General features: G+C 47.1%; 1 protein-coding gene across 2 annotated transcripts in view; it reads right to left on the bottom strand.

Moving 5' to 3' along the window:
* The window catches only part of Sema1a (semaphorin 1a), a 134,568-nt gene that overhangs the window by 12,866 nt on the left and 95,904 nt on the right, over positions 1-25,798 (bottom strand). For both annotated transcript variants that reach the window (XM_076535550.1, XM_003707847.3), the window contains exons 3-4: positions 3,369-3,465; positions 1,270-1,679 (exon numbers count right to left, since the gene is read on the bottom strand). In XM_076535550.1, the coding sequence (XP_076391665.1) occupies positions 1,270-1,679; positions 3,369-3,465 (507 nt within the window). The remainder of the gene's footprint in view (positions 1-1,269; positions 1,680-3,368; positions 3,466-25,798) is intronic.

The following is a 25,798-nucleotide window of genomic DNA, read 5'->3' as shown; positions in this document are numbered from 1 at the left end:
GTAACCGAACTATAATTCTTTCTCGCTGGTGCGGTGGCCGGATCGAATAAAAATTCGACCTGTCGACGAATTCTCGAGAGAGTCGTAATTCTGGCCGCTGCCCGTAATACAGGGCGTACCATATAATATGTGGCCACGACAAATAACGGCGTCGAATCATTTTTTCTCTCTTCGTTAACCGAGACACGCTGATCGTAGTCATCGAAACGTCAATTTCAATTTTGTACCAACGTAAGTAAGACGAGACTACTAGATTCGTTTTACCGCGTACGACGCGAGGGAAGTCCTGATCCAACAACGTCGCCGATAAGAAAACACGGAAGCTCTCGTAACCGTGTACGTTGTCGATGAAGTACAAAGGGTTAATAATAACAATCCAGAAGAAAAAAGGGGTTTCAGGACAGAATCGTTGAACCGTCGCGTCGGACAAGTCGTTCTTTTATCCGGATTAAAATTTCCCATCGTCGCTTGGGCAAAGTACGTAGACGGGAGACGCGCGTAGCATATTTCGCAGTGAACGAGCGTAGAAACGCAGTGCGCTGCTTTGTCATTACACAGATATGGAAGGGGGGGTTCGTGGAGTAATCTGCGCGAGGACGTAGTCTGCGAAATCCACGTACACGCACGGTTAATCTCGGAATTACAGCGTGTGGATTAAAGCCGGTGTGCAGGGTCGTTGCCGTGGCCGATCGCGACATTTCTGAGTAATTTCTCGCCCCGTGGCTCGGGGCCAGGATTTTCAAAGTCGAGTCTGTCTCGGAAACTTCTCGCGTAAATACCGAATCGAACTGTCGCTCCAACTTTCGCGAGCACCCGACGAATATTCTACGTTTCGTGAACATACTTCCTTGCGTAAATATAATCTTTTAAGAATTTTCCAACGGCCGGTGTGTTATCGATAATCGCGGCCGATCACGAACGGAAGCAAGTTGTACGTATATTCGAAAGTCGGGCGGTTAACCATACCGGACCACTCGAAATTTATCCGCGAATGAAAAGTTCTCCCTTACCGTTGATAGCGGGTAGTCGGCCAATGTACATTGTATACAGAATCATAAATTTTCACCACCGAAAGCACTCGGCGAAATCGCGTGATTCTTGTTTCAATTTTTAATCAATTTTTAATGGATGGCTGCTATTCGTCATAGGATGATTTAAACTTTAACCGCGATCGGTTCGTAGGCGTGACTCGCGCGAAAATTATTTCGATAAAGTAATCGCGCTTGGTCCGTTCGAGTAACATCGATTACGATTGATCGTTTCGCTTACTGTTAAGGCTCTTCGAGTCGTACTGCTCCGTTTGCAGAGGTTCTCTGTAGATGATAGGATCCATGCCCGCAAAATCCGCCACAGTACCGGTGTAAAGTTCCCCGTCCACGTAGACGAAGGTGCTGTTGTGACGTGGGTCGTACGGACACATCGCTTGACCACCTTTCTCCTTCAACATCGTGTAATTGCCAGGATGTACCGCGTAATCGCGACACATTGGCTTGAACGCGTTTGTCGCGCACACCAACAACATGTTCGTATCGGTCTTCACGAGAATGCGAATATAATTTTGGCAGTTTTCTTCAGGTGTGCCCTTCATCAGACACATCTTTACGTCGCTGTCGGTCGAGTACCAAATTAGCCTTTGTTGCTCGGTTAGGTCGGTCAGACTCAGGTTGTGCACGAGATTTCTGAAACGAAACGAAAGATAAACGACGCTTAAATACGAATCGATGAAATTCAGCGAGCATTTGGTCGTTGCGTTATGGAAAGTAACGATTCTGCGGATAAAAGTCGAAAAGTTGAGGAAACGCGAGAACATCGAAGCGGTAATTATTGCGCTTGATAGATCACGCGTCACCGTGACATTCACTCGGCTACTTCGAATCGATAGTCCAACGCTTACTCTTTTTCTCAATTTTCTCGAATATTTCTCCTGCTCGATTCACGAGCTTTTTCCCCGAAGGATACTACCGTTTTCGCATTAATCACCGTGCCACCGTCCTTTTACTCGATCCCGTCCCGTTATCGGTAGAATTCATCGGTTCCCCAGAAAACGTAGCACAGTCCTTTCGCGTTGCGTCGAATCTGACGGCAAAAACGTCGATCGAAAGACCGCGAGCAACGGGACCGCGAACAACACCAGCACGAATCGTTTATTACGAGCGGACCAGGATTTATGAGGCACTAGATTAATATTCGAGAAAAGTAGAAAGAGAGAGAGAGAGAGAGAGATCCGGGTTCTAGAACTTAAGAATCCCACTGTCCTTCCCTCTGGCACACAGACGAAACAGAAACTTGGAAATTTATCGATCCGAATAAATACCGATAAGCGACGATGCATTGGACTCTTGGCGGGATTCCGTAATCGTTTTTCCACCTAAATATTGCGCGAGAACGCGTTCAAGATTTTGCGTTGCATATCGCGTTTTAATTACGAATTTCGTCTCCTTCGCTCCGTATCAAAAACTTTTACTAAGTTTCTCGGTAGGAAGTCGTACTTACCCGCTGTGCCTGGGATTCGAAGGCTCGTAGAATAAAGCGTACAAAGAAGTTTCTAAATAAAGTTCGACGATCTCATTAACAGCGAAGAACAGCGTTCCGTAGCCGCTCTTGGCATTCATAGCCAGCACGGAGGAAAGTAGAAATCGAGGAAGAAGGATAAAGGGAGAGAAAAGGGAATAAGGAGCAGGAAAAGGAAGAAGGAAAAGAAAAGAAAGGTCGAGAAAATCTGTAAGAAACTAGCCTTATCCAGAAAAATAGTCCGCGCGTTTATTCTCGAATAACGGTCCTATTCCTATTCAATATCACGTGATAATATCGTGATCAATAATAGCGTGAAAACATGCTAAAGTACCACTTATGCCGTATCAATTTAAAGCTCAAGTTTCACGGCAACGATTACACGTATCCTTTGTTACCGCGATTCACGCGAAACGGTAAGCTCTCGATTACGATAAACAATGGACGAGAAATCCTTTGAATTTCGATTCGAAGAACGTTCGTGTTGATAATTAAACATTACGTTCAGAGAAATTGCAGTTGAATAAATAAACAATATTTTAATAGTTTAATGAATTTCGTTAAAAATAATGGCAATCGGTAACGCGAATCACAATAGACTATTGTTCGCTTCGTGCGGTAGAGATTTCGATGAACGAATATCATTTCTATTCGGTGCATTAGCTGGGATCTAATAATACTTGTCGGCAGGACCTCAGCCGTCTCCGACGATGCGTCGATCGTAAAAGAGGACCCTCGAAGCAGTCTAGCAAAGAAGGAAGAGCAGCAGCAGCAACAGAAGAAGAAGAAGTAGAAGGAGAAGAAGAAGAAGCGGTCCTTTAATTAAAGCACTCGCTCAAAATGAATCTTCTATTTACCTTCCGCCGACCAGAAGATAGTTCCCATCCCGTAACATCAGCCGAAAGTAGTCTGTGTGCGTCTCGTTGCCCGTAAACCTGAACACATCTTCCGCACCTGGAAAAGAAAAGCAGAGGAACGCTCAGTTGGTTTTTCTTTCATCGTTCGAGAAGTTTGAAAAAGGAGGATCATCTTATTCGTCTAATTAACTCGACAGCCATTCATCGTTCTTCTTTTCCGCGACGAACAACGATCGACGACCGAACACGTTCATAATTAAAACTACCTTTCACTTATTACATTGTTAATAGACTGTTTTATGCAGAAACTTACTTAGGAAACCGTGAAAGATATTATCGAAGCGCTTTATTTTATTTGAAAAAGTTTAAGATCCCGTTCATTTTGCGCGAAAGCAACGTATCCCGCTAGTTCGAACAAAAAAAATTGCATAAACGAAACCTTTTGTCCGGTGTGTCGCCTGTTTTTCAGAAGGCTCGTCCTCGTCGCACGATTTCGCGCGATTTCACGCGACCTATCCAACCGGCGAGAACTGGTCGACTCGAAAGCGCTTCAGAGAACAAGCGCCACTGCTCCGAATAATTATCGATTTGACCGTGCAAAGCGTTCGACCGCGGTGAAAAGCAGTCAGAAGCAGACGCCGCGCCGTAAATACGGCTGTAACGTTTCCACGCGGAAAACGTTTAATAAGCGGCCATTTGATTCAACCTGCTAGCCCAGAGCGATTTCGTTCTGATTTTCCTATGTGGAATCATACCCCGACCAATCTTCCTCTACCATCTCTCTTTCTCTCTTCGACTCTCCAGGGCTTTCCTGTCCGACCGCCGCGTTAGACATTAATTCGTTTTCGACGCAAAACGTATGACCCTTCGATAACGATTCGCTAACGTTCAACGATATTTTACGACCCAAATAGCATACGCGAGACACGCGATACCGATCGTCGATATCTCGACCGGTGTCGAAGGGTCAGCGTTGATTGCATCCCGAAAGTTGTCCGTTATCGCGGAGTCGATAGATGCCTTAGTTATTCGATCGTTCGTCTATCGAAATAAAAGAATCTTACAGCGACGCAGATATCGTTTTCGAGATAAAAATTCGGCGACGATGCGTTTAAACGCGAGCTACGCTTCTACTCCCGATACTGTATCGAACATCTTGGGGTCTCGTGGAGGATGTCCTCCCATAACGGTCCCCTTTGGCGTAGCATCCGTCCATTGTTACCGCCGACGCTATTGCGTGCTTATCTCCGACCTAAATTGCAACCATCGAATAGGAGGGACCGGTCAGCGACATTGACTGACGTCGAAACACGGAAACAGCTCGATAATTATGCCGTTGGTAGCAGGATTAGAATCTGCTCTGGATGGCATGGTTCCGATATCGTCGCTCATGCGGACGAGAATCCTACGCTCCTTTTCTACGGAACCATTTAATAGACTCCTGATAAACTTCCGTCGATTACCGTTATTGTTGCTTACGTAACCGTGATTTTTTACGTAACGAGGCGATAATCGTCGTAACGCCCCGATTAAGACTTTAACGGTGCAGAGGAATATCGTTCGAAAACTCGTCGGATGAAACGAGGTGCCATCGTTCTCCGAGTGGACGACGAGGGAGAAAGAATCGATCGATCGGTCGAAGGGCAAGGGGAACGTTTCAAGCCAATAGATAGGTAATTAGCGGATAATGAAGTAGCTTCCTGACGAGTGAAAAAGTGACCAATCATAGAGGAAGACGGATCCATTACCGATCGATCGAAACTCTTTGTTTCTCGAAGAGCGCCTCGAAGAGTAACGAGTTAACGCTTTGTTTCGAAAGCGAACTTTAATTTCGAATCCTTTTACATTTTACTCCCACAAATTTCGAAAGTTGACGAGTATTCGTTTAACGAGTTCGAACGAGCAGCAACCTGGCAAAAAAGGCGACACTCGCGAATGAAAAATGGCACAACGCGTAAATACGCGTCTTTGCGAACGAAATAGCAATTTCGAAGCGATAGAGAGTTACGGTTTCGAAGTACGGTTGGTCAATATTTCATGGTATCTCGAGCGAACGAGCGAGCGCGCGTTAGGCCGACGCGAGCGTCGAGCGCGATTGTTCGTGAACCGCTAAAAAATTGATCCAAGTGAATTTATCTGGTGGAACGGACCGAGGAGGTGGAGGTTAGGCCACAAATCACGTATATAAGTTTCCCGAGGCGCTCTGCTATGGTACGGAACAGTGTACGGTGTCGTGTCTTGTCATGCCGTGAAACGGAAGCCGCGTATTCGGATGTATCGGACGCCGTCAAAGTTGCGGTTCAAACTTTGCTGATCGAACTAACGGAAACAACGAACATCGAAAATGGCGGAAAACACAATCATAGTTACGATCATTTTTAGTTTTTCAGAGTCAGCTAGTTTGTAATGTCGTAATCCATCGGTGATATAAATGATTTTCTAATGCTAATAACGAACGTCGAGAACGTTCATTTTCGATTAGCGCGTAGTATCGCGTGTCCCATGCTGTGTCGACAAAATCGTTGAGGCAAAACGTACTGTCCAATGCGTTGACGCGACGTAAATTGTTAATCCGGTGAAAGATCGCGTAAAAATGATTGAAAAGGAAAGGACATTAACAATGGTGTTATAGATCCATTAGATGGAGAGAAGAAGCCCGCGATGAATTAATAAAGAGAGAAGTCGATACTTGTCCGTGATCTGATCGTTCGGCAAGCAAGGGTACGCGCCATTGGCCATCGAGGGTTCTCATAGCCGTTTCCGGAAGTGGATTACCTTCGACGTGGCGGTACGCCACGCGAGTGGATCCACGCGAGACCCGGTTTACACACAACGAAAGGGGAAAAGAGGGTTAAGGAGAACGGGATGTGGAAGAAGAGAGTGGCGCTACGTCGAGCGAAAGTCATTAAAGTTTCGCACGTGCCACGGTGACGGTACGGCCAGCAACGACCCTAGGCCATTATTTTTTAACGGCCCCCCTGCAGCTACCTACTACCATCTCCCGACTACGTATACGCGTACGCACACCAGCCAGATTGGTGGTCTTCGACCCGCGGTTAAACCATGACTAATGAACGAGCCCATCAACCCGACCGACCCTTTGCCGCTGCTTTCATTGCGGTCAAAATTGCGCGAAAAAATAGTCTCGGATAGCGGTTTCCAACACGATAGCGAACGATTACGCTTCGATTACTCGGGCAATCGTTACGAGAGAACTTGCTCGATCGAATCGATTACAGAAATTCGGACGACGAGAAGAAAACGTTGAATCGAAGAGAAAAGAAAACTCGCGGTATCTATAGATTAATATCGCGCGCAAAATATTGGGCAAATTTGTCACGTTACAGTTCGTAATTGCAGTTTCCATCCAATTTAGGAAGAAATCTTTCCAAGAACGAAAAGGATATCGTGTTAAAACTCGCTACTTGAAAGATTACTAAAACAGAGGGAACGTGTCGTAAAAATACAAGACTCATTTTATCATCCTCGCCCAAGGTATGTCACCTCTCGTAATTTAACTTTTAATTAAACTAGCCGGTCGTTGGTGTTCCACGCGCACGGGTTTTCACGCGAACCTCGAATTTCTTTGACGAAAGCTGTCGCTGGAAATAGAGACGGCCGAGGAGAATTCTAAAAAATTATCCTACCGTGGAACGGTCACAATGTTCTCGGTCAGTCATGCGAATGTCCCCCGGTACCGCGACGCGTCGCGTTAGCCGAGCCTGCTGGGTGCACTCCAATTTCGTTGGGACAACACGTGTTTTCCTTCACTAAGGCAGTCCACGAAGAAAGAAAGAAAGAAAGAAAGAAGGAAAAAGAGAACGAACAAGAGAGAGAAACGGACGACGAGGAAACGGAAGCTGACAAGACAGAATGCAGGAAAGAAGAACAAATCTGACGGCGTTTCTCGGAGGTAATCGGGAAGGAAATTTTTCTTTCTCCTCTGCGCAAAAAGGTATGTATTTGCGCGAGAAATTGTGCCAAGATTAAATGATTCGCGAAACGAGAGATTCGTCGCTGGGTTTCACGGTCAATCGGGCGAATAACTGCCGAGACGCGTCTACAGAATGCTTCCTAATTAAATTCCGTTGCTTCTCCGTTCTTTCGGTTTTATTTGCGCGAGATGGGAAAATATTAGAGCATCGCGAATTTCGAAGAAATCGTCGCCACGTGTTGCATGCGAAAGGAAAATAATTCGTTGGAATAATCTGCAGATTCGAGGAGATTTAATTAAACGAGAAGAAGGAAGAGTTGTTCGGTCGCTGGTAAGCTCGAGGGAATACGGTAGATTAGCCGAATCGGATCAAAACGATTCGATCTCGACGATACAAACCGTCAGCTCGCTTTAGACGTGTCCGTGTTCGATGCACGAGCGTAGAATGCATCGAGAGACACGGTACATCGACGCTGTCGAGCACGTAATTCCGTTCTAAGGGACAGAAGGAAGGGGCGAGGAGGGTGGAGAAGGGCCAAACGTTATCGGAAGAACCTAACGATCCGATTCTGCCACAATGCTGTTACGTTGTCGAAGACGTTCCACGAACGTTCTCTAGTATTTACCTTTTATTTTCCCTCCCTCGTTTTCATCCCCCTCCGGCCCCCATCGAGTTTACATCGCTAACGAGGGACACCAATCGAACCGTCTCGTTCGTGAATCGACTGGACTCGAACCTCTTTCCCTTTATCGAACCGCCGCGCTCTGCTGTGCTGCCTGCCAGCTTTTTAAATCCTTTTCGATACCATGCATCTCTACCAGCGTCTGTCGCGAACATTTTTCTAAATGTAGCGTTGATCTTCTTCGATTTATTCGATTGTCTGTAAGCTGGATCAAACCAGCTACGAGTATCGAGACTCGATTTTTGTATTTACCGAGAATTTTTCGTTCGTCGTTCGATGCAATGTCGGAGCATAGAAGAAGAGAGAGATTTGGTTAACGGTGACTCGCGCGGATATACGACGGAACCTTCAAGTTCGAGGGTATTTCGAATAAGCGTAATTCGAATCGAATTAACAAAAAAAAACAACGGAAATGGAAAAGCGTACGAGTCGGAGTTTCGAGCGAAATGGCATCGGAAGAGATGCGGAGACTGTCAAGGTGCCCACCAGGGAGTAGCCAAAAAACGTAGCGTACCGTAAAATGGCGGAACTTCGGCTGACGAGTCCGACCCTGGCATTTATCGCGTCGGTGTAGATTTTAGGAACACGTACGCTTTCGCTTCGGCTTCCAACGGGGAAAGATCGGTTCGCGAAGAAAACGAGATCATCCGTCCTGGGAGCAGCTCGATCGTTAGCGCGACCCTTCGATGTATCTACATTGTCACCTCGGTAATGGCTTTCGATCGCGAACCCGACTCTCCACGATCGATCCTCTATCGTCTTTCCACTGGAACGGTTTTCGAGCTTCGACGATCGTCCAACTAGTTTTGCTAATAATATTTCGCTAGTAATTTGATCGATTTTTAAAACGTACGAGACAGACGGTGAACCGAAGCGAAATTTCTTATCGCGTATCATTCATCAACGTTGTTACACCGTCACGATAGGGACAGCAATGGCAAGAATTCCTCGAAAGCTGGCTAGGCGTTAAAACACGCGAACGTTTTCCTCTCGAAGCAGCTCGATAATTTTGAAGCGTCCAAGAAGCGCGTTCGTTGGCGAAACTGGGTCGACACTGAATAGTCTCTTTTCGAGAGATAGCTACGAAGAATACGCCGATTCCGACGCGAGGCGAAGAACGTTTTGATGGAGAAACGCATCCAACAAGTTTCGATTTTCCATGGCCGTGTAACGGCCCTCTCGCGAAAGATCGTCTAAATAAATTAAAATCGTCCGATGGGAAGTGGGTCAATGGTCGACGAGGGAATCGAGAGCGGTAACGGCACAAAGAGAAGTAAGAGAAGAACGATGCGATCGCGCGGAAGAAAAATCGAAGATCGAGAGAGACGGGGATAAAGAGAAGCTCGTTGTTCGGGCGAGCAAAACATCGTTAACTCATCGCCGTTGGTCATTCGCGAAGTTACGCGAGCTTCTAACAAGTAACTGGCCACAAACAGCTGCAGAATTCCTGATAGACGGAGATCGAAGGGCGGGCAAGTTATCGAACTTTCATGGAAAGTGGGTGATCCTCGATTAGGATGGAGGCAGCGAAATAAAGAATGGTTGGATATCGAGGGGAAGCTCTGGTAAAGTTGCCGAACGTGTCAAGGATGCGGCAAATCCGGGTGACCCAGTTAACCCCTGTATCCAGGATTTCGGTACAACAGAAGCGTTCTTATCGGCTTCGATAAGTCAAGGATGAACGAGACTCGTGTCTCTCGGTTGACGCGACGGAAGCGTTTACGAGAATGCACAGACTCGCGATATCGTTAACGTCGAATCAGGTTGGAAGCTCGAATCGACTCGTGGCTTGGCTAAGTGGATTTCTCGCGTCGATACGTTCGCGTTACATCGTATCGCACTTTCCTCGGTTTAATCGAGAATCGGCTTCTTATCCGGCCATTCGCGCGACTGTCAAACGGAAATGAGAACAATCTGCCCGTACGTATCCAGCGATTTTCGACGTTGTCGCGTATCGATTCGAACGATCTTGTAAATCGAACGATGAATCTTTGTACAAAGACTGGCAAGATTCGACGACAGCAATTTTTTTTGTCGCTGGAACGAACGACAAACGAAATCGATTCGATTCGTTTGCTACCATTGTCTCGTGGGCAAGATCCGCTAGGTTCGATAGCGATTCCGTAAACTGATAAATTAACGAGGAATTTTCGATCGTTTTCGGTCGAATGACACCGATTCGACGGCACGAAGCTCGACCGCGATTCGTAATAATTGGCGGACCACAGCCGTGAATCGTTCGCGAAACTGCATCGTCGTTGCCGCGCGTAACATGCGGGCTAACACAAATTCGGGATTAATCATTCGAGCCGAAATGGGAACGTGGTCACGAATTCCTCTACGATCGATCGAAGTCGTACCATCCAATACCCTTTGGTTTCTCTCTTTTTATCCCATCTACGCATAATTATTTCGTTATTTCGATCGTATCTCGCGCATTCGTAAACGCGTCGAGCGGCTGGAAAATCTTCCGGAAAAACCGATCGTTCTCTGTCGCGAGACATTAAAAAGCACGCGCTTGGAACGCGATCAACCGATAACATCGAAAACGCATTAACGTCCCCATTCGCGAAAAGGTGGTTATTAATTTGATATCGAACGCTAAATAAAGCGAAGGCACTCGCCATGGCTCGAATGAATAAATCTGAATATCATTAAGAGCGAACAGGCTAATTCATCTGCTACAACGTAATAATTTATGGAGATCGTTTCACTGCGAGTTTACACGATGTTTGTAGGAAAGCCACGTAACGTCGAAGGGAAACGCGTAATCCTCGTCTAAAGCAAATTCTCTCGAGTCGCGTCGTTAATTTACGTGAAATCAAGCCGATTATCGAGAACCGCGTCGTTAATTTACGAGAAAACCTGTAATTTCGAATAGGGCGCATCGCCAATGGAACATCGCCGCGCTTACCTCGCGAACCGTTTCTACCGACTCGTTTGTTCTATCCGCGGAAAAGGAATACCGAAAAATGTTATAGGATCCAAAAACCGTATAGCTACGAATCTTTCGTGCTGAAACAAATCGAGAAGGCTTTGTTTTCGCGATAGACGCGATCGAATATTTGATATTGGCAGTATGCACGCAGTTAAGCCACAAACGGCTGACCGCATTACTCTTGCCGCACATACGCGTATCTTGTACGTGTACGTATAGAACGTGAACGACTCGAAACAATACGGAATAACCTGTTCGTAATTGTTATTATCCTGGGACGAGAGTAGTATTATTAATCGTAATTATAAGGATGAAAGTAGGCGTGCAAAAAGCTTTTCGACCCATGAGTAATTTACTTTTTCGAATCTTACTCCGCGATATCAGAATCTCAACCGTATCGCGTTAAAGCGGTTTTATAAAAAGTAGTGTGCGATTGCACAGAGGTATCCAAGCGTAATAAACTTGCTTTGCTTAACCCCGTTAACGATCGCGCTGGCGTGTTCTTAATTTCATCCACGATTCGAGAAGCATTTCATTCATTTTTCCCCGTGCGCTCGAGCAACTTTATTTCAATTTTCTCGGCAGTTATCGGAGGCGTCGCGTTGCGCACGGAAAACCGGAAACGAGCTCGTTCCGCGTTCCGTTCCGCGCCACCGCAGACCGTTTGCCTCCGTTTCGACGATAATGAATTTATGGCGACCGCGCGGAGCGTTCTACTTGTTATCGAACTTTACTAAAATACCCGTAACGCGACTCGATTTTGGTGCAAAACCGAGCGCGCAAAAAGAAAGAAAATTCTGCACGGTATTTTCCAGCGATTTCCTCGGTTATTCCGATGGAAATTCGAGTCGAAATTCTCCGACTATTAATCAACCGATGGTCGCAACCAAGAAATATTGACGATTATTAAACTCCGATCGAATATCATGGGCAAACGCGATACAATTTTTCGCTATACGTAGTTGTAAAAAAATTCATAGGATGTATTTTTGCGGGTGTCGGTTCGACGGAAAATGGCCTCGATCCCGAGCTATTTATGGGACGCTTTGTTTCCAAGGAGAGGCAAACGCGCTTGTTCTCGAAGCATCGGAAAATCGGGCAAACATCGCCGCGGGAAGAACGTGGACGATCAATCAAGCGTTAATCGACGAAACGACGCGAGGTGACGCGAGTTTTCGAATTCCCGCGTGTGCTGGTAAACTTGGAGCTTGGATAACGAACGGCTCCCTGACGGGGTATCGATCGTCATCCGTCGTCATTCACCGGCACGTCTTTTCGAAGCCGAGAGCGAATGGGATCTCGCTTTAATTAATCAAGCCACCGAAGGTCTCGTTAAAGCGACGGCACAAAGTCCATTAACCTTTGCGCGTGTTAAATACTCCGTCCTTTTAAATACTTCTCTCGAAAGTATCTTTTGCCCGAATTTCTCGTTTCTTTTCGACTTTCGTTCGACGGCCGTGGCTAAGGGAGAGAACGCGAATTTATCGTTGCGCTGGCTGGTGAGAATAGTTCGCTACCGAAATTGTTTTCGACGCTTCGAATCGTTACGAGCAGTTAATTTCGGAAGGCAGAGTGTTTCGTTCGATCGAGAAAGACCAGAGCGGAGAAAATGATCGTGTTCGAGCTGGAAGCGTACGCGGACGATAAGACTCGCTGGTTGCACGGATGATTTCCGTTTCCATTAAAGAGCTATGTATAGGCGCAGAAGGTGCAATCAGGCAAACAGACGCGAGACGTCGCGTCAATGGACGAGAAGGAATCTTGTTTCGCGAGGGAGATATAGCGTGACCTTTGCCTCGCACGCTCGTCTCGAGCCCATTCGCTTCGTACAGCGCCATGCGACCGTTGAATTTCAATTGGACGAAATTCGAAGGCCCCCTCCGTAGACGTTGCGCAGCGCCGTACGCGACGCGAAATCCTGATCGTCGAGCAATTAGTGGGCTCGGTAACCGATTCTGCTCGCGATTCCTGACGAGCCAGCAGCTTTCGCCGGTGGTGAATTCGCGAGGGAATACCGAAGTCGATTCCGCGCGTTAAGAAAACCCACCGTTCACCTTTTTTTTTTCTTCACCGACGATGCTCCAACGCGTACAGGATATAATCGTGTTTTCTGTTTCGCGAACCTCACTTTTGGACTGGGATTATTCCTCTATAATGAACTTTCTCGCTTTACTAACGGATCCTGGTTGTTGCAGATTTTTCGTTGAATTCGGATATGCGTTGTAAAAAATGAATTTTCAGAATAAAAGTAAGTTACATTTTACCGGTACGGTAAACGAGGGCAACCGAGGCAAAGCGAAAATGCGTATCGTGTTTCGTACGCTACTAGAAAAACCGAAAATGCATGCTCGATATTTGCATTGAAATCAATTACGAGTCCATCGAAACACGGACTTGGCGATATTAAAAACTATTATGTCGGCTTGTTCCGCTTCCGGGATGATCCGTTTAAACGTTTGCGCGAAACGAACGAACTTGTCGACGCGACGCGACGGTTCGAAGCGAGAATATTTTCTCTTGTGTCGGTGACACGACGCGAGAGTACGTAGTCGGAAAATAAAGGAATCGGTTCCATATTTTCCTGGGGAAACGACGAAAAATCAAGATCTCGCGATCCGTTTACGTAGCACGCGCCGAGTCTGTCGAAGAATTTTCTGCGAGAACAAAGGAGGACGGGAGAATTTTACTGGGAAAATATCGCAAAGCCGAGGTTGTTCAGAGAAGAAAGGAGGCCGTGAAATAAAAGTATCGTGGGATAGAAAGAAGTGACTCGACCGATACACGGATTTGTTTTATGCCTCGTATTTCGTTATGTTTTATGACCGTTTCACTGGCGACTGATAACGTAAAACGGTCGTATAAAGTTCTCCCTGCTCTGACGGGGGCAAGAAAGTCGCGTACAGAACGAAAATTCGCACCGGACGGGTATAACACGCGACCGAAATTCCTCGATTATCGTCGCGTTCCTTGGTGGTGTAGATACTTGCTGGAGAAAAGAATTCCACCGTAATTCGTGGTTAATTTAATAAGGGTCCTCTTCGTGGCTGGTAAAATAGAATGTAAATGCGCGTGCGCTAGTTCCTTTGGACAGAATACACGTACAGGGTGGTTGAAGCGTTTAAGAGAGCGTGTGGCCAAATACGTATTTCAACTATCGAGATAACTGAATACGCGCGTTTTGGCGAAAACGTTGTTCGAGGGATAAGGACTCGACAACGATAGCCGCTATTATCATATTTAATTCGATTAACGTACAATTTTATTTTACCGCGTTCACGGCCACGATCGACGTTACACGACAATACGATTAATTACGGACATTACGAGCTAATTTCCTGACGCAACAGTTTGGAATTATGAACGCGATCTCGAGAGAGCTTTACCCGTTTCGAAACGACTGCTTTGCGAACAATTTGTTTTCGTAAATAACAGTTAGCGGAGAAACTTAAAACCTTTTCTTTTCAACCATGCCGTTGTTTTTTCGCGAAACATTTATCAATATCTCGTTTACATCGCAAAATATTCAGATGTGCTCCATTAGACGCCTCACCCCGCACATTCTGGCCGAAGAAATTCGCTATTCACCGTGGCTCCGTCTGCTTTCCATCCAAGAAACACGGGATAAACTGCCTCCCTATGCAGATGCAATTGAGCGTCCGCTGCAGGGAACACCGTTCCCGGAAAACGCTCTTTCTCTCTCTGTTTCGCTCGGGAAATTTTCTGCAGCGATCGCGCGATATCGTCCGAGCCGTGGAAAAATCCCTCACGGGGAAGTCGTGACGAGCCGAAGATTTGCTCGGCAAACGATATCGCGCGATAGAAGATAGGAAAGAACCTTAAACGAGGGAGCCAATAAAACGACTGAAACGCCGTGCAAACAGCTGGGAAATGAAATATCGAGGGAAACGCGATTATATGCACGCGTAACAGCGGCGGCAAACGCGTATCACCGCCTGGATATGTGGCCAGGACGATACGGTTGGCAGCTTTTCAGCGACGCGTCGGAAGATATACGCGTTCGGATCAGCCGCCGGAAGCGGCGTCACGAACTTCCTTGCTCGAGATGCTCGCTCGACGACGAATCGCGACGCGAAACCGTTGATTTAACGCGATCGCCAGCGCGTCGACGTTTCTACCTTTCTATGTACTGTCCATATCGATCATCCTTGCGTTGCTCTGCAACGCGAAATTAAACGTTTTGTTGTCTAGCGCTGATCCTTAATCAAGAAAAAACCAGTTTCCCTTGATACCGGTCGAAAGAATAGCGGTTTTTGACGCGTAAGTTAAAAGTTGCCGGATTAAGAAAAAAAAAGGACCGTTTCATTCGCGCCAACCTAATAAACTCGACGTCGAGTCAGAAAAGCAAAGTCGCATCTCCACCATTGTACGTACCATTCCCCATTGACATCCATGGGTCGTCTAATTGTCCCCTATCTCCGCGCTCTCGGAGAATACACGACCACTTACGCAACCATGCGCTCGTTCTCGAGGGATCGCGAGCCCGATTCTTCTTCTTCTCTCGTCTCCGGTTGGAAATTTTAATTGGAGCTCGTCGTCTTTTCAAACGAACCACGACAAGTTTCCTTTTTTTTTTCCTCGGCGTTGTCGCGATTATCGGTCGTGAGTTTCAACGCGTTGCCCTGGCTAGATTGGCTGGCATCGCAAATCGCGTAATGGCACAGCGGAGCCACCTCCTGGGATCCGTGCTATTCAAGGATCTATAGACGCTCTAATTGGCTTCGGTTCCCCGTGGTCCAGGAGGATAATTCGCGTATTCCTGTCGCGTGTACCGTTCCGATTATAAATTCGCCTCTTTTACCGCTCTTCCTCGAAACGTTGGACATCCAGAGAGCCTCTTGTTATCGAACGATTCCCAAAAGGCGGCATTTCTTTTTTCTTTTAAATCGAAAGTATCACTCTCGTATTTCTAATTACGTACGTCTAATTAATTTCTAAATATCGTTGCGATATTTATAAGCGTAGGGATATCGGAAAAAAGATGCAACGAGTTCCGTAATTTGGACGAATACTCGTTCATCGAGAAAGATGAAGCATCGATCGTTTCGTCGGACTTGCTTTTTGTTAAAAACGAGACAAGATTTACGATGCTTATTTCGAGTCGTTCCATTCGGCTCGCCTCGGCAGCGGCAGAAATTTTTATTCGAGCCGCGAGAAAGAGTAAAAGGCCAGGACAGCGACACGGATTAATTGGCCGGCTAATAACGCGTCGGGGGTCGATTCATAGAGCAACGCCGAGCTCTACGCGATAAATTAACAACAAGAATTATTATTGGTCGGAATAGCGTGGCGGTGGGTCTGCCAGTGGACGCGATATCGCGCGATCGTGTTCGAAAACCGTCGCATAATTTACTAACGGCGTTAAATTAACCGGGATAGACGATGACTGGCTAGGGACCGATAAAAACGAACCCCTTCCCTTCTTCCCTTGTGCGCGGTCGCGTTTTCAACAAATTGCCATCCGTTTCGATTCCGTGCTCTCTGCTGGGAATTCGGTAACGAAAAATGCTTCGATTAATTAAGAGTTAGACGTTGTCCCGTTAAACGAATGCTTCCCGTCGCTTCGTTTCCACTTCTTCTCCCGCTTTCTATTTATTTTTTTTCCATAATCGCGGATAATTCGTTCCGTGCAAGCGATTGTTTGTACGTTTATAACGCGACATTATTAACGACGATACGACCGATAGCGGCGATCGAGCAGAAACGACACGGAAGACAACAGCGATTCGATAGCCACCCGAACGAAGAGGGGATTTGAACCGGTCAGAATGCGTCGGGTCGCGTGCGACGATAGGCTTGCCAACATCATCGATCGCGTCAAACGGTAATGCGGGCTAATGTACGCTCGGTGCACGCTAATGTACGAGAGGGAGGGCAAATTAAGGAGCTGATAAACCTTATCGATCGAGGGGTCGCGTGCACGAGCCAACGGGACGTTGTCGTTGCGCCAAGCCGGTTCGACCGAGAATCGTACCTATAGATGGTTGGCTTCTCGCGTTCCGGAACGAAGTGGCCCCAAATCCACGGAAGTTGCATCGTCTTGAAAATTAACGACCAGACGGAACAGAGTGCCCGCCTACGGGGAACGACTCTGCTCGATTCCGAATTCCCCGACGCGTCGCGACGCGATACGAGAAAGCGGGCCGGCACTACCTCGAAATTGCATCGGAATACACACGGTGGACGCGGTGGGAATAAATGGAAAACTTGGCCGCCTAGAAATCCAGGAAATTCGTTTCCCAGCCTGGACGTAGTTTGTTCCCGGTGGCTGACTTCGCGGCACTTGGAGCAATCCGAAACACCGAATCTCCATGGGATTTTCTTAACCGAACGAGAGACTCGTCTTACCGCGAAACAAATGTTGCGGCTTCAACGATGTAAGTAACGCGAATATATTATGTTTCAAAAATTTCTCACGATCAGACATGTATTTTTTGTTAAACTTTTGAAACGACATCTTGTCAAAACATATCGTAAGCCATTTGAAAGCGAATTAACAAAGAGAAATACCGATATCGAAATACCGAAGGCACTGATGTGGTTTTAAGCTTCAATGGTTTACGGTATACGAGATATTCTGATTTGTTTTTGGCATCAGCTGCGGAACTATGACCTATTGATCGGTGTCGTTGTCGCCACGAACAAAGTACGAAACTGTTTCTTCCGATCATATTTACTCTTTAGCGTTAAAAGAAAAGCCAAACAATCGAAAGAAAAACTCGTATCGGTACCGAATCGTTCGGTAAGACGGTGAGTTATAAGCGAGGTAGGCACGCTGTACGCGGTCCGAGCAGGCTCTTCGATCAGAATTTTTTCGAGCGACACCGTGAAATCGTTGATCCGAGCGCGTTCGTGCGGAATGAACTCGCCGCTAGCCGTCCCCGTGTCCTCTGCACGCGCACAAAGGCCCGGTATTGTTTCTTCGGCAGTGACGGTGATTGATGAGGCGAGACTCGTCTCTCCTGGTCTCGTCGCGAACGGCCAGGAAAAATAAAGCCTTCGATCGTATCGGCGCGATTATCCCTGGCGACAATTTGACGTTTCGCGAGAAAAACTTGGCCGTGGATAATTGAACGACTGCCATCCCAATCAACATCGAGCTACCGACCGATCGTTTGCCGGGATTTACAAGGAAATCGTTCGTCGACGTCGCGGCGAATCAGAGTCGATCGACGTCGAGAGTTCGCGAATGCGCTTTTACGTGAAACACGTGGTTCAACGAATTCTACTTCATCCTTCGAGTACTTCCGCTTTTCTATTTAACGTAAGCTCGATGGGTCGCATGACATTTCGAAGATACTCGAGTCGTAGAAAAATTTAAGCGACTCGAAATCATTTTTTTTTCGAAGATAACTCGTTGCGTTGCTACGTGTTTCGATTACGAAAGCGAGCAAAGCCGTAAAAGCGTTCGTGCACCGAGCTGTAACGCGAGTAAAAGCGCACGGTGAAGCGAAATAAATTTTCCAGGGTATCTAATAACAATTTTCATCGTTGTACCCGCGTTGAACGGTGCCGTAGGGAAAATAAGGGTATCGGGGAAAAGTTAAAGCGTAATCTGGACGCGTGTCATCCTCCTGGAAGAGGCGGCGCGTATCTACCTTTTCGCGAAACGTTTAAGCGTCGAAACGAGCCCAACTGTGCACGATAATTTTCAGCATTTACCGGAGAATCCAGCGTGTCTCCATGGGGCGAAATGGGAGGAAACGAAGCGGCAGACGCAGCTGGTTCTCGAGCGTTATCGTGCTTGGTGAATCAAGCGTGACTGTTTTCTCGAGAAGGTAATCGGAGTTGGAACGAGTTCGAGGAGAACACACCGTGTACACGCTGTGATAAACAGCAAACGCGACAAATACCTTCGGTACGATTATTCGTCGCGCTGGCCACTCGTAAGCTCGTTTGTATCTTTTGTCTTCACGATTTTCCGAACTCGCCTCGCTCGCGATCGGACGATTCGCGACTCGAACTTACGTTCGCTCGAGGAAATTTCTGCGCTCTCCGCGGAAAAAAACAAATATCGCGCGACACTTTCGTGTCTTTTAACGAATATGCAACAGCAGTTCGTCGCGATGCGTGCTCGATAAAATCCTCGCTAGTCGCGACAAGTTCGTTCGTAGAGTTTCATCCGTCACCGTGCCGCTATCGCTTGTATTTTTTAATCAATCACCGTATCGTCGACGCGAGACCGTCTCTAAACCGATATTATCCCCGCTGGCTGTACCCTTTGTGGGAAAATTCAGCGTTGCGTCTGCAACGTTATGCTCGTCGTCGAGCAAGGCGACTTTAAAAATGCGTCGAACACGCGTTACACGTGAAATTTTGTTTCGTTAAGAGCTTTGGTAATGCGCGTTCCACGATTCATTCGTCGGGGAATACAACTATCGAACCTAATGGATCGATGAACATCGTGGTAATCGATCTGGCTCGACTCGAAGCTCGACAATCGTTTCATCTTTGCGCGTGGAAATTGTATCGCGCGATCGAACATTGATTTCCTTCGTTTCCGCGTTTGTATCGGTTCCGGGAACGAGAGAGGGTGGTTTCCGCGCACAACGACAGAAATGTTCCTGAAACGGCAAACGTCGACGCGCGGCTTTAATTGCCTTTTCCCCGGCGGCCCGGCGAAGCATCAAATTCTCGTCCAGCATCGTTCGGTCCAATTTTCGCGGTGGCAATCTTAACATCGAGATTAAACCGAACAGCGAATATAACCAGGCGTCGCGCCGCACCGCTCGATCAAACGGCACACCTGCAACGCGTCATAGTCGATACTCCCGTCCCGGATTGCTCGCTATCGGCACGATCCTATACATACATATATAGTCACTGTCCGGATATTTTATCGAAAATCGTATGCGCCAAAGCCGAGCTTCACCGTCGAATAAACTTCGACTTTCCGGTCCGTCGACTGGTGGATCCGATGAAGTCGCGATGCCGACGGGGCGATCATTCGCGCGCTTCAAAACGTTCGCGGAAGGCGCGGTATCGATCGAAAGGCCCATTGGCCGAGAAAATGGTGGCGAAAAGGTAGGCGCTGTCGTGACAAGCATCGTTGCGTGCGTTCGTTCGTCGTCAAAGTATCGGAACATCGAATCCGCTAGCGAGCGTTACGAGTTATACGCCGGTTGCTCCACGCCTGCCACTTGTTGATGCGAACAATTGCTAGCAAACGATTAGGTGCACTTTCTGTCGAACACGCACGCGATCCTACTCCAGCGACACTTTCCTTCGATAGCGATAGTCCGCTAACGATAACGCGTCGTCCGAAATTCGAAGAGTACCGCTCGAAAGGTATTCCGTCGTCGATCGATCGCGTCAACAATTTATGCTTCCCTTTGGGAAGAATTCGATACGATCGTTGCGTTCAATTTTCTCTCGATACGAGTGGAAATCTCGTAAAAACTCTAACGAATCTTAACTTTCGAGGGAAATTTTCATTAGTCTTCCCGGAGTTAAACGTCGAGTTGATTCCGTCCCTAATTCACTTTCCGAACCAAGTACAGGCTCAAAGAGAAAACCGAGGTCCGCTTTCGACTCGCAAATACTCGTGGTTAACGCCGAGTCAGCTCAAAAACAAGATTTTTTCGGTAAAAGAAAAGAAAAAGAAGGAGGAAAGAACAAGCAATCGTCTCGGTTCCGAGCGCCCGAAGGGAACGCTCTTCCGAAAAGCGTGGACGCAAACAAAGTCCCTTCAAAGCTCTCGTACGAGTCGAATGCGAACGCAAAGAGACAAAGGGTTCGCTAGGCAAACATCCTTTGCGGATCGAGCCACTACCGTTCTCGAGAAAAAGAACGAAAGCGTGTGTTAGGAACGCAGTCGCAAAGGTGAAAAGGAACAGGTCGAGGAGCACCGCGAAACATCGATGCACGCGAACGCAGCATGGAACGCGGTAAAAAGTTTCGATTATCGACCGATTCGTTCATTTCGTCTCGTTAAAAATAACAAATCAAAATTTTCCACCGACCAGAATCACCGAATACGTATTATCGCGACAAGAAATTGTATAAATCGTAAGAAAAAGAGCGAATCGACGATCGATGAAAGAAAACGAACGCGTTTCACGAGAGCGGAAAGTTTGTTAGAAAAACATCGGAGGAGAGTAGAGAGGCAGTCGTAACGCGATCTCTTTGAGAAAAGAATGACTGGTTGGGTCGTATCACGAAACTCGACGAGAGATTTTTACGCTCTCTTTGGAAGATCCAGAAAAAGCTCTCGTAGGAAGCGGCGCTTCGGTTAGAAACTTTCTTCCGCTCGAGAAACTTTCCAATCCGGCCGACAACGTTTTCCACGATGTCCGAAACCGCGGGCGGCGGCGGCTGAGGCGGCGGCTGAGGCGGCGGCTGAGGCGGCGACGAAGGGTAGGAAGACCCAAACACACCCGGAAGCGAATGGCCCTGCTCGTCGGGGGAAAAAATTGATATTCCGGCGAGACTGTCGCGTCTACGCACGAATCCGCTTTTCATCTAGCCACGGAAAACGCACCCCTCTTTGCGCGTGTCGTCGTCGACCTCCTCGTTACGACTCTCCCTATCCAACCTCCTCGTTTCTCTTTCCTCCTTTCTCCTCCCTCTTTTCTCGTCGTTGTCGTCGTCGTGGTCGTCGTCACGGTTGTCGCCGTTCTTCTCGTCCCACGATTGCCGTATTTCGCGATTCGCAATTTACTCGAGTTCAAGCGAAACGAGAGCCAGCGTAGCGCGAATCTTTTCTCTCTTCGCACCCTTTACTTTCACGTACGCTCGTGACAATCGAAACTCGTACGACGATGTTGCGAGTGTAACTATAGACGCGTGCGATACAGATTCAACGATCGCGGTGACTAGTCAAAAGCGACGAGACCTCTCGGAAGTGAAAAACGAATCGAAAGATCGCGCGCATCCAACTGACGCGTACCAACGTGTTTCGTATTCGAAATAAAAAATAAAATACGCGAACAAAGCGCAAATTATTCTTTTCCTGTTGACCGTGCTTTACCAGCAAAAATTCCCATCCGGATAATTAACAATTATTCCTGCACTATCTATCAGAGATATATTTTCTAAATCATCGCATCGAGCGTTAATCCAATTTCTCGGTTCAGAAAACTCGAAATTTCTGATCGCAACTAATTGCACGGTATCAACTCGCGCGTTTCATCGTTTCACGATTCGTTGCTCGATTTTGCCGGTTTTTATACGACGATCCGATCGCGATTCTCGTTCATCGATCGCCCTCCAGCAATAGAAAACGGTGCTGCGACCGACGCAATCAACAAATTATCTTCGGAGCAATAAAAGCCTGCAAAGGAGCGGAACGCTGCGAACATCTTTACGGTTCATGATTCATGCTCCCGCGGAGTCGTAAAACGCTGGTACGCGTACAAGAAGAGACGGCTACGGCGCATGCAGAGAGATCGTCTTCCAGAGATTCGTCGAAAGTGCTTAACGACCGGCGGCATTTCCGACCGTCAACTCCCGTTAAAATGACGCATCTTCCAAGGCGCTTTACGTCGCCCTCGGTGTGCTTTGTCCGTCTAATTTAGAGCGCGTCGCTCCGCCACGATCATTTTCTCTCGGAAAACATTATCCAATTATCACGAATACGCGATTAGCCGGTAGCTGAAATTTCGATCGACGAACAGTCGTTAAAAAGAAAACGCGAACGTTTTATTTCGGATCAAGAGGACGAGGATAACGATCGCGGAAGTGGCATCAGCCGTGAATCCAGAATCCCGCCGCGGCGGATACGGGAAGAAAGAGGAAAGGGAACAGGAAAAAGATAATCAGCCGCATAAAAATGCATCGAACGAACGCGTAAGTGGCCCGATGCTGAATACTTAAACGCGACCAATGGTTCCGGAGAGCGGTGGAGGCATAATTTACAGCCAAGTTCGTCGTTGTAAGGAGGGAAAAAGGGGGCAAAAATCGATCCTCGTAAATCTAAGCAGCAACGTCGGTAACACGTGTTGCGAGGATCGCGGCATAGCGCTCGTCGATTACGTAACCCTCGTTTCGACCGCAGAACCGAGGTGCTCAGAAAACTATAGGGTGTTCGAGCAGATTCTATCTCGCGAACGTTCGCGTTTTCTCGGCTAACTGGAAAGCTGGACGCTTCTTGCGACTCTGGTCGCGTGCGAAATTCAGATTACAGGCAAGAAACAGGGAACGATTAAGTGGCTCGTGGCTGATTGAAATGGCGAGTGCGCTGAAAAGGCGCTAAAAGGTACTAGCGTATGTACATTGAAATATGCCGCCGCATCGTCATTTTCTTAATACGTTCGCAACCACAGAACCTTTGCTCGAATTTACGGTGTAACCGGCGATTTTCTCTACAAAGTGTGCTACATAACGTGACCGTTCGAAATTATTCCGCTGTTAGTGGACCTATTGAAACTTTTTTCCTCGAATTACATGGTTCGAAGAGACCGTACAGACGATTACGTTACGTTCTTTCGCACTCATTTTTTCCGAGCAAAAGGGAATTTTAATCGGTTTGCCGATAATAGCGATCGCGTTAGACAGTTTGCACGATTTGCAATTCTAACGTGAATTTCGTGAGAATTTTGTTAAAACGAAAACAGATCCTCGAAGCGAATCTTCGGCGTATATAAATATATGTCGCGAACCGAAACGGAACCGACGAGACGAACGAATCGATGCGTAATCTGTTCCGTCGCGACGAAACGGTGTGCAACGGCGAACATAATTCAAAGTTTGTTATCCGTATATAAACCAAGAAACTTTTAATGAAACTCTGTCCCAAATAGTGATGACCTCAAAAGCGAGATACGGCGAGTACACGGGAACTACACGAGAGAAGAATGGAAAAAGGAAAAAAGAGATAAAAGAGACAGTTCGAGTAGACACTAAATAATCTAGATAACGGAAGGACGGTCCTAAATTCCTGCAGATTTGTACAGGCGTACCGACTGATTAGATTGGCTGAAAGATTGCAACGAAGCCCGGAGGGAGGTATACGAAGGAAGGTAAGGAAGGAAGAAAGGTAAAGAGGGTCGGATGGAAGGAGTCTCCGGTGAATTTTCGGTTTCTACTTCTTTTCGGTTCTCGTCGGCTTCCTCCGGTGCCTAGCGTGCGGCTCGCACGGACGACGTTTTGATTAGCCTGGAGCCTCGAGGCTCGAAGCCTTCGTTGCTTCGCATCGATCGGGACCGTGTACTTGGCAAGAGTCCTAGAAAACGGGGTTGCGACAGGTGAACGCTCGTCTGCCGCATCCCCCGTCACCTACACGATTCTCGTCCCTCTTTTTTGCATCGTCTGGCCGGTTTGCCTAGCGACGCGAACCGTCTCGAACCTCCCTTAAATAGAAAAACGGATACTTCGCTCCGACCTCGACCAAAATCAATCTTTTAAACGAATTCCCAAACAGAGTCGATGTATTATGGATCAAACAGGACCGGTGGGACGAACCGAACGATTTTTAACCTGTTGTAACTCTGCACGGACATCGACAAATTTTCCGATAAAAAGAACTCTCTCGAAAATCATTAAAGTCCCTGTTCTCGAAAGAGGAAAATTTTATTAAAAAATTCTCCGTGAAAAAGGTTCCTCGAGATAGTCCGTCGTATACACGTGCCTCTTTCGCGCTACAACGAGCATCGTACACTCGAGGCTGGAAACGAAATCCGTCATTGCAAAATGGCCGTCGTTTGATTTACGACGCAGAGCAGAGATTGGTATAAAAACGATTGGTCATTCGACAGTTTCTTTCGCTTCGGGTCGATTCTGCCAGGCCGACGGCAAACGACGAGACGATACAGCGGCGACGTGGACGCACGAAAGGGGGCTTATAAAAGCGATTTAAATAAGTTATACGAGCCGGCGTGCAGTTTCACTCGGTCAATTTTCCGGACGAGACAGGAGCCGAGGAGAGGAGGGACGACTGACGTGGAAACAAAGGGGAAACGCAAAGGGAAGTTTTGCGTCGAGTGCAGAAGCGTGTTTTATCTTCGAAATCGGATTTAAAAGCGACGCTCGTTCAATGTTCCGCGCCAACGAAAAATTTTTCATTCCGCCTCCGATTTTGCGTGCTTCAAACGGCCGATTCTTGACATCGGATAGTCTCGTAAAGGTGGAACAGATTTTTTTACGCTTTCCAGAGATTTACGATACAAGCGTTCGATCGTTCGAGCATCGGATAGTATGAATTCATTGTAAATCCTCGTCTACAGATTTCAGCAAGTGCTTCACTTTCAAATTGCTGGTACACGTTTGCGATTCTACCACCGCTTTTCTTTTTACGAACAGAGTTCTCGAGATCGTTATTGGATAGACGAAAAATCACAGGAACACGTCCCGAACGACGGCTTTAAACCACTGCACTTTATCGGATCTAATCCTCTCCCGATTAGTGTTCACGATCTTACTTTTATAGCGAAGAAACGGACGGGACATCCGAATAGCAGAGAGTTTAGGGACGAGAGCCCGAAATTCCAAGCAGTGTACGATACCCGAGAGTTCGAGACAAACAAGGAACAAAATCTAGGACCGTCGAAAGTGTTAACGATTTAAAAACTATCTGCGCGTAGGATATTCCATATTCCTACTTGTCAACGTTCGAAAGTTCGGAAAAAGGATTAATTAAGGAGCAATTAGCTAATTTGGCCAGTGTCGTTACAATTACGGTTAAACCGTTACGAAAACCGTTAAGAACGGTAGAACGGTGAAAGGTAAAAGTGGAGAAAAGTCGAGAACGAAGCAAGCAGAAAGAGAATCACGGTTCTCGAAAGAGAATGAAAAGCGATCGCGTCGCTAGGGAATTTTCTAGGAAGAGAGACCGTTTCTCGTAAAGCATCGTTTCGGTTACGGAGTTGACGTTGGCTCACGTTGAAAGCCATTTAGATAATAAAATGCAGTTGCACGGTGA

Source organism: Megachile rotundata, chromosome 9 (assembly GCF_050947335.1).
Source record: "Megachile rotundata isolate GNS110a chromosome 9, iyMegRotu1, whole genome shotgun sequence".
Classification (NCBI taxonomy): Eukaryota; Metazoa; Arthropoda; class Insecta; order Hymenoptera; family Megachilidae; genus Megachile; species Megachile rotundata.
This window is presented reverse-complemented; position numbering and strand designations above follow the sequence as displayed.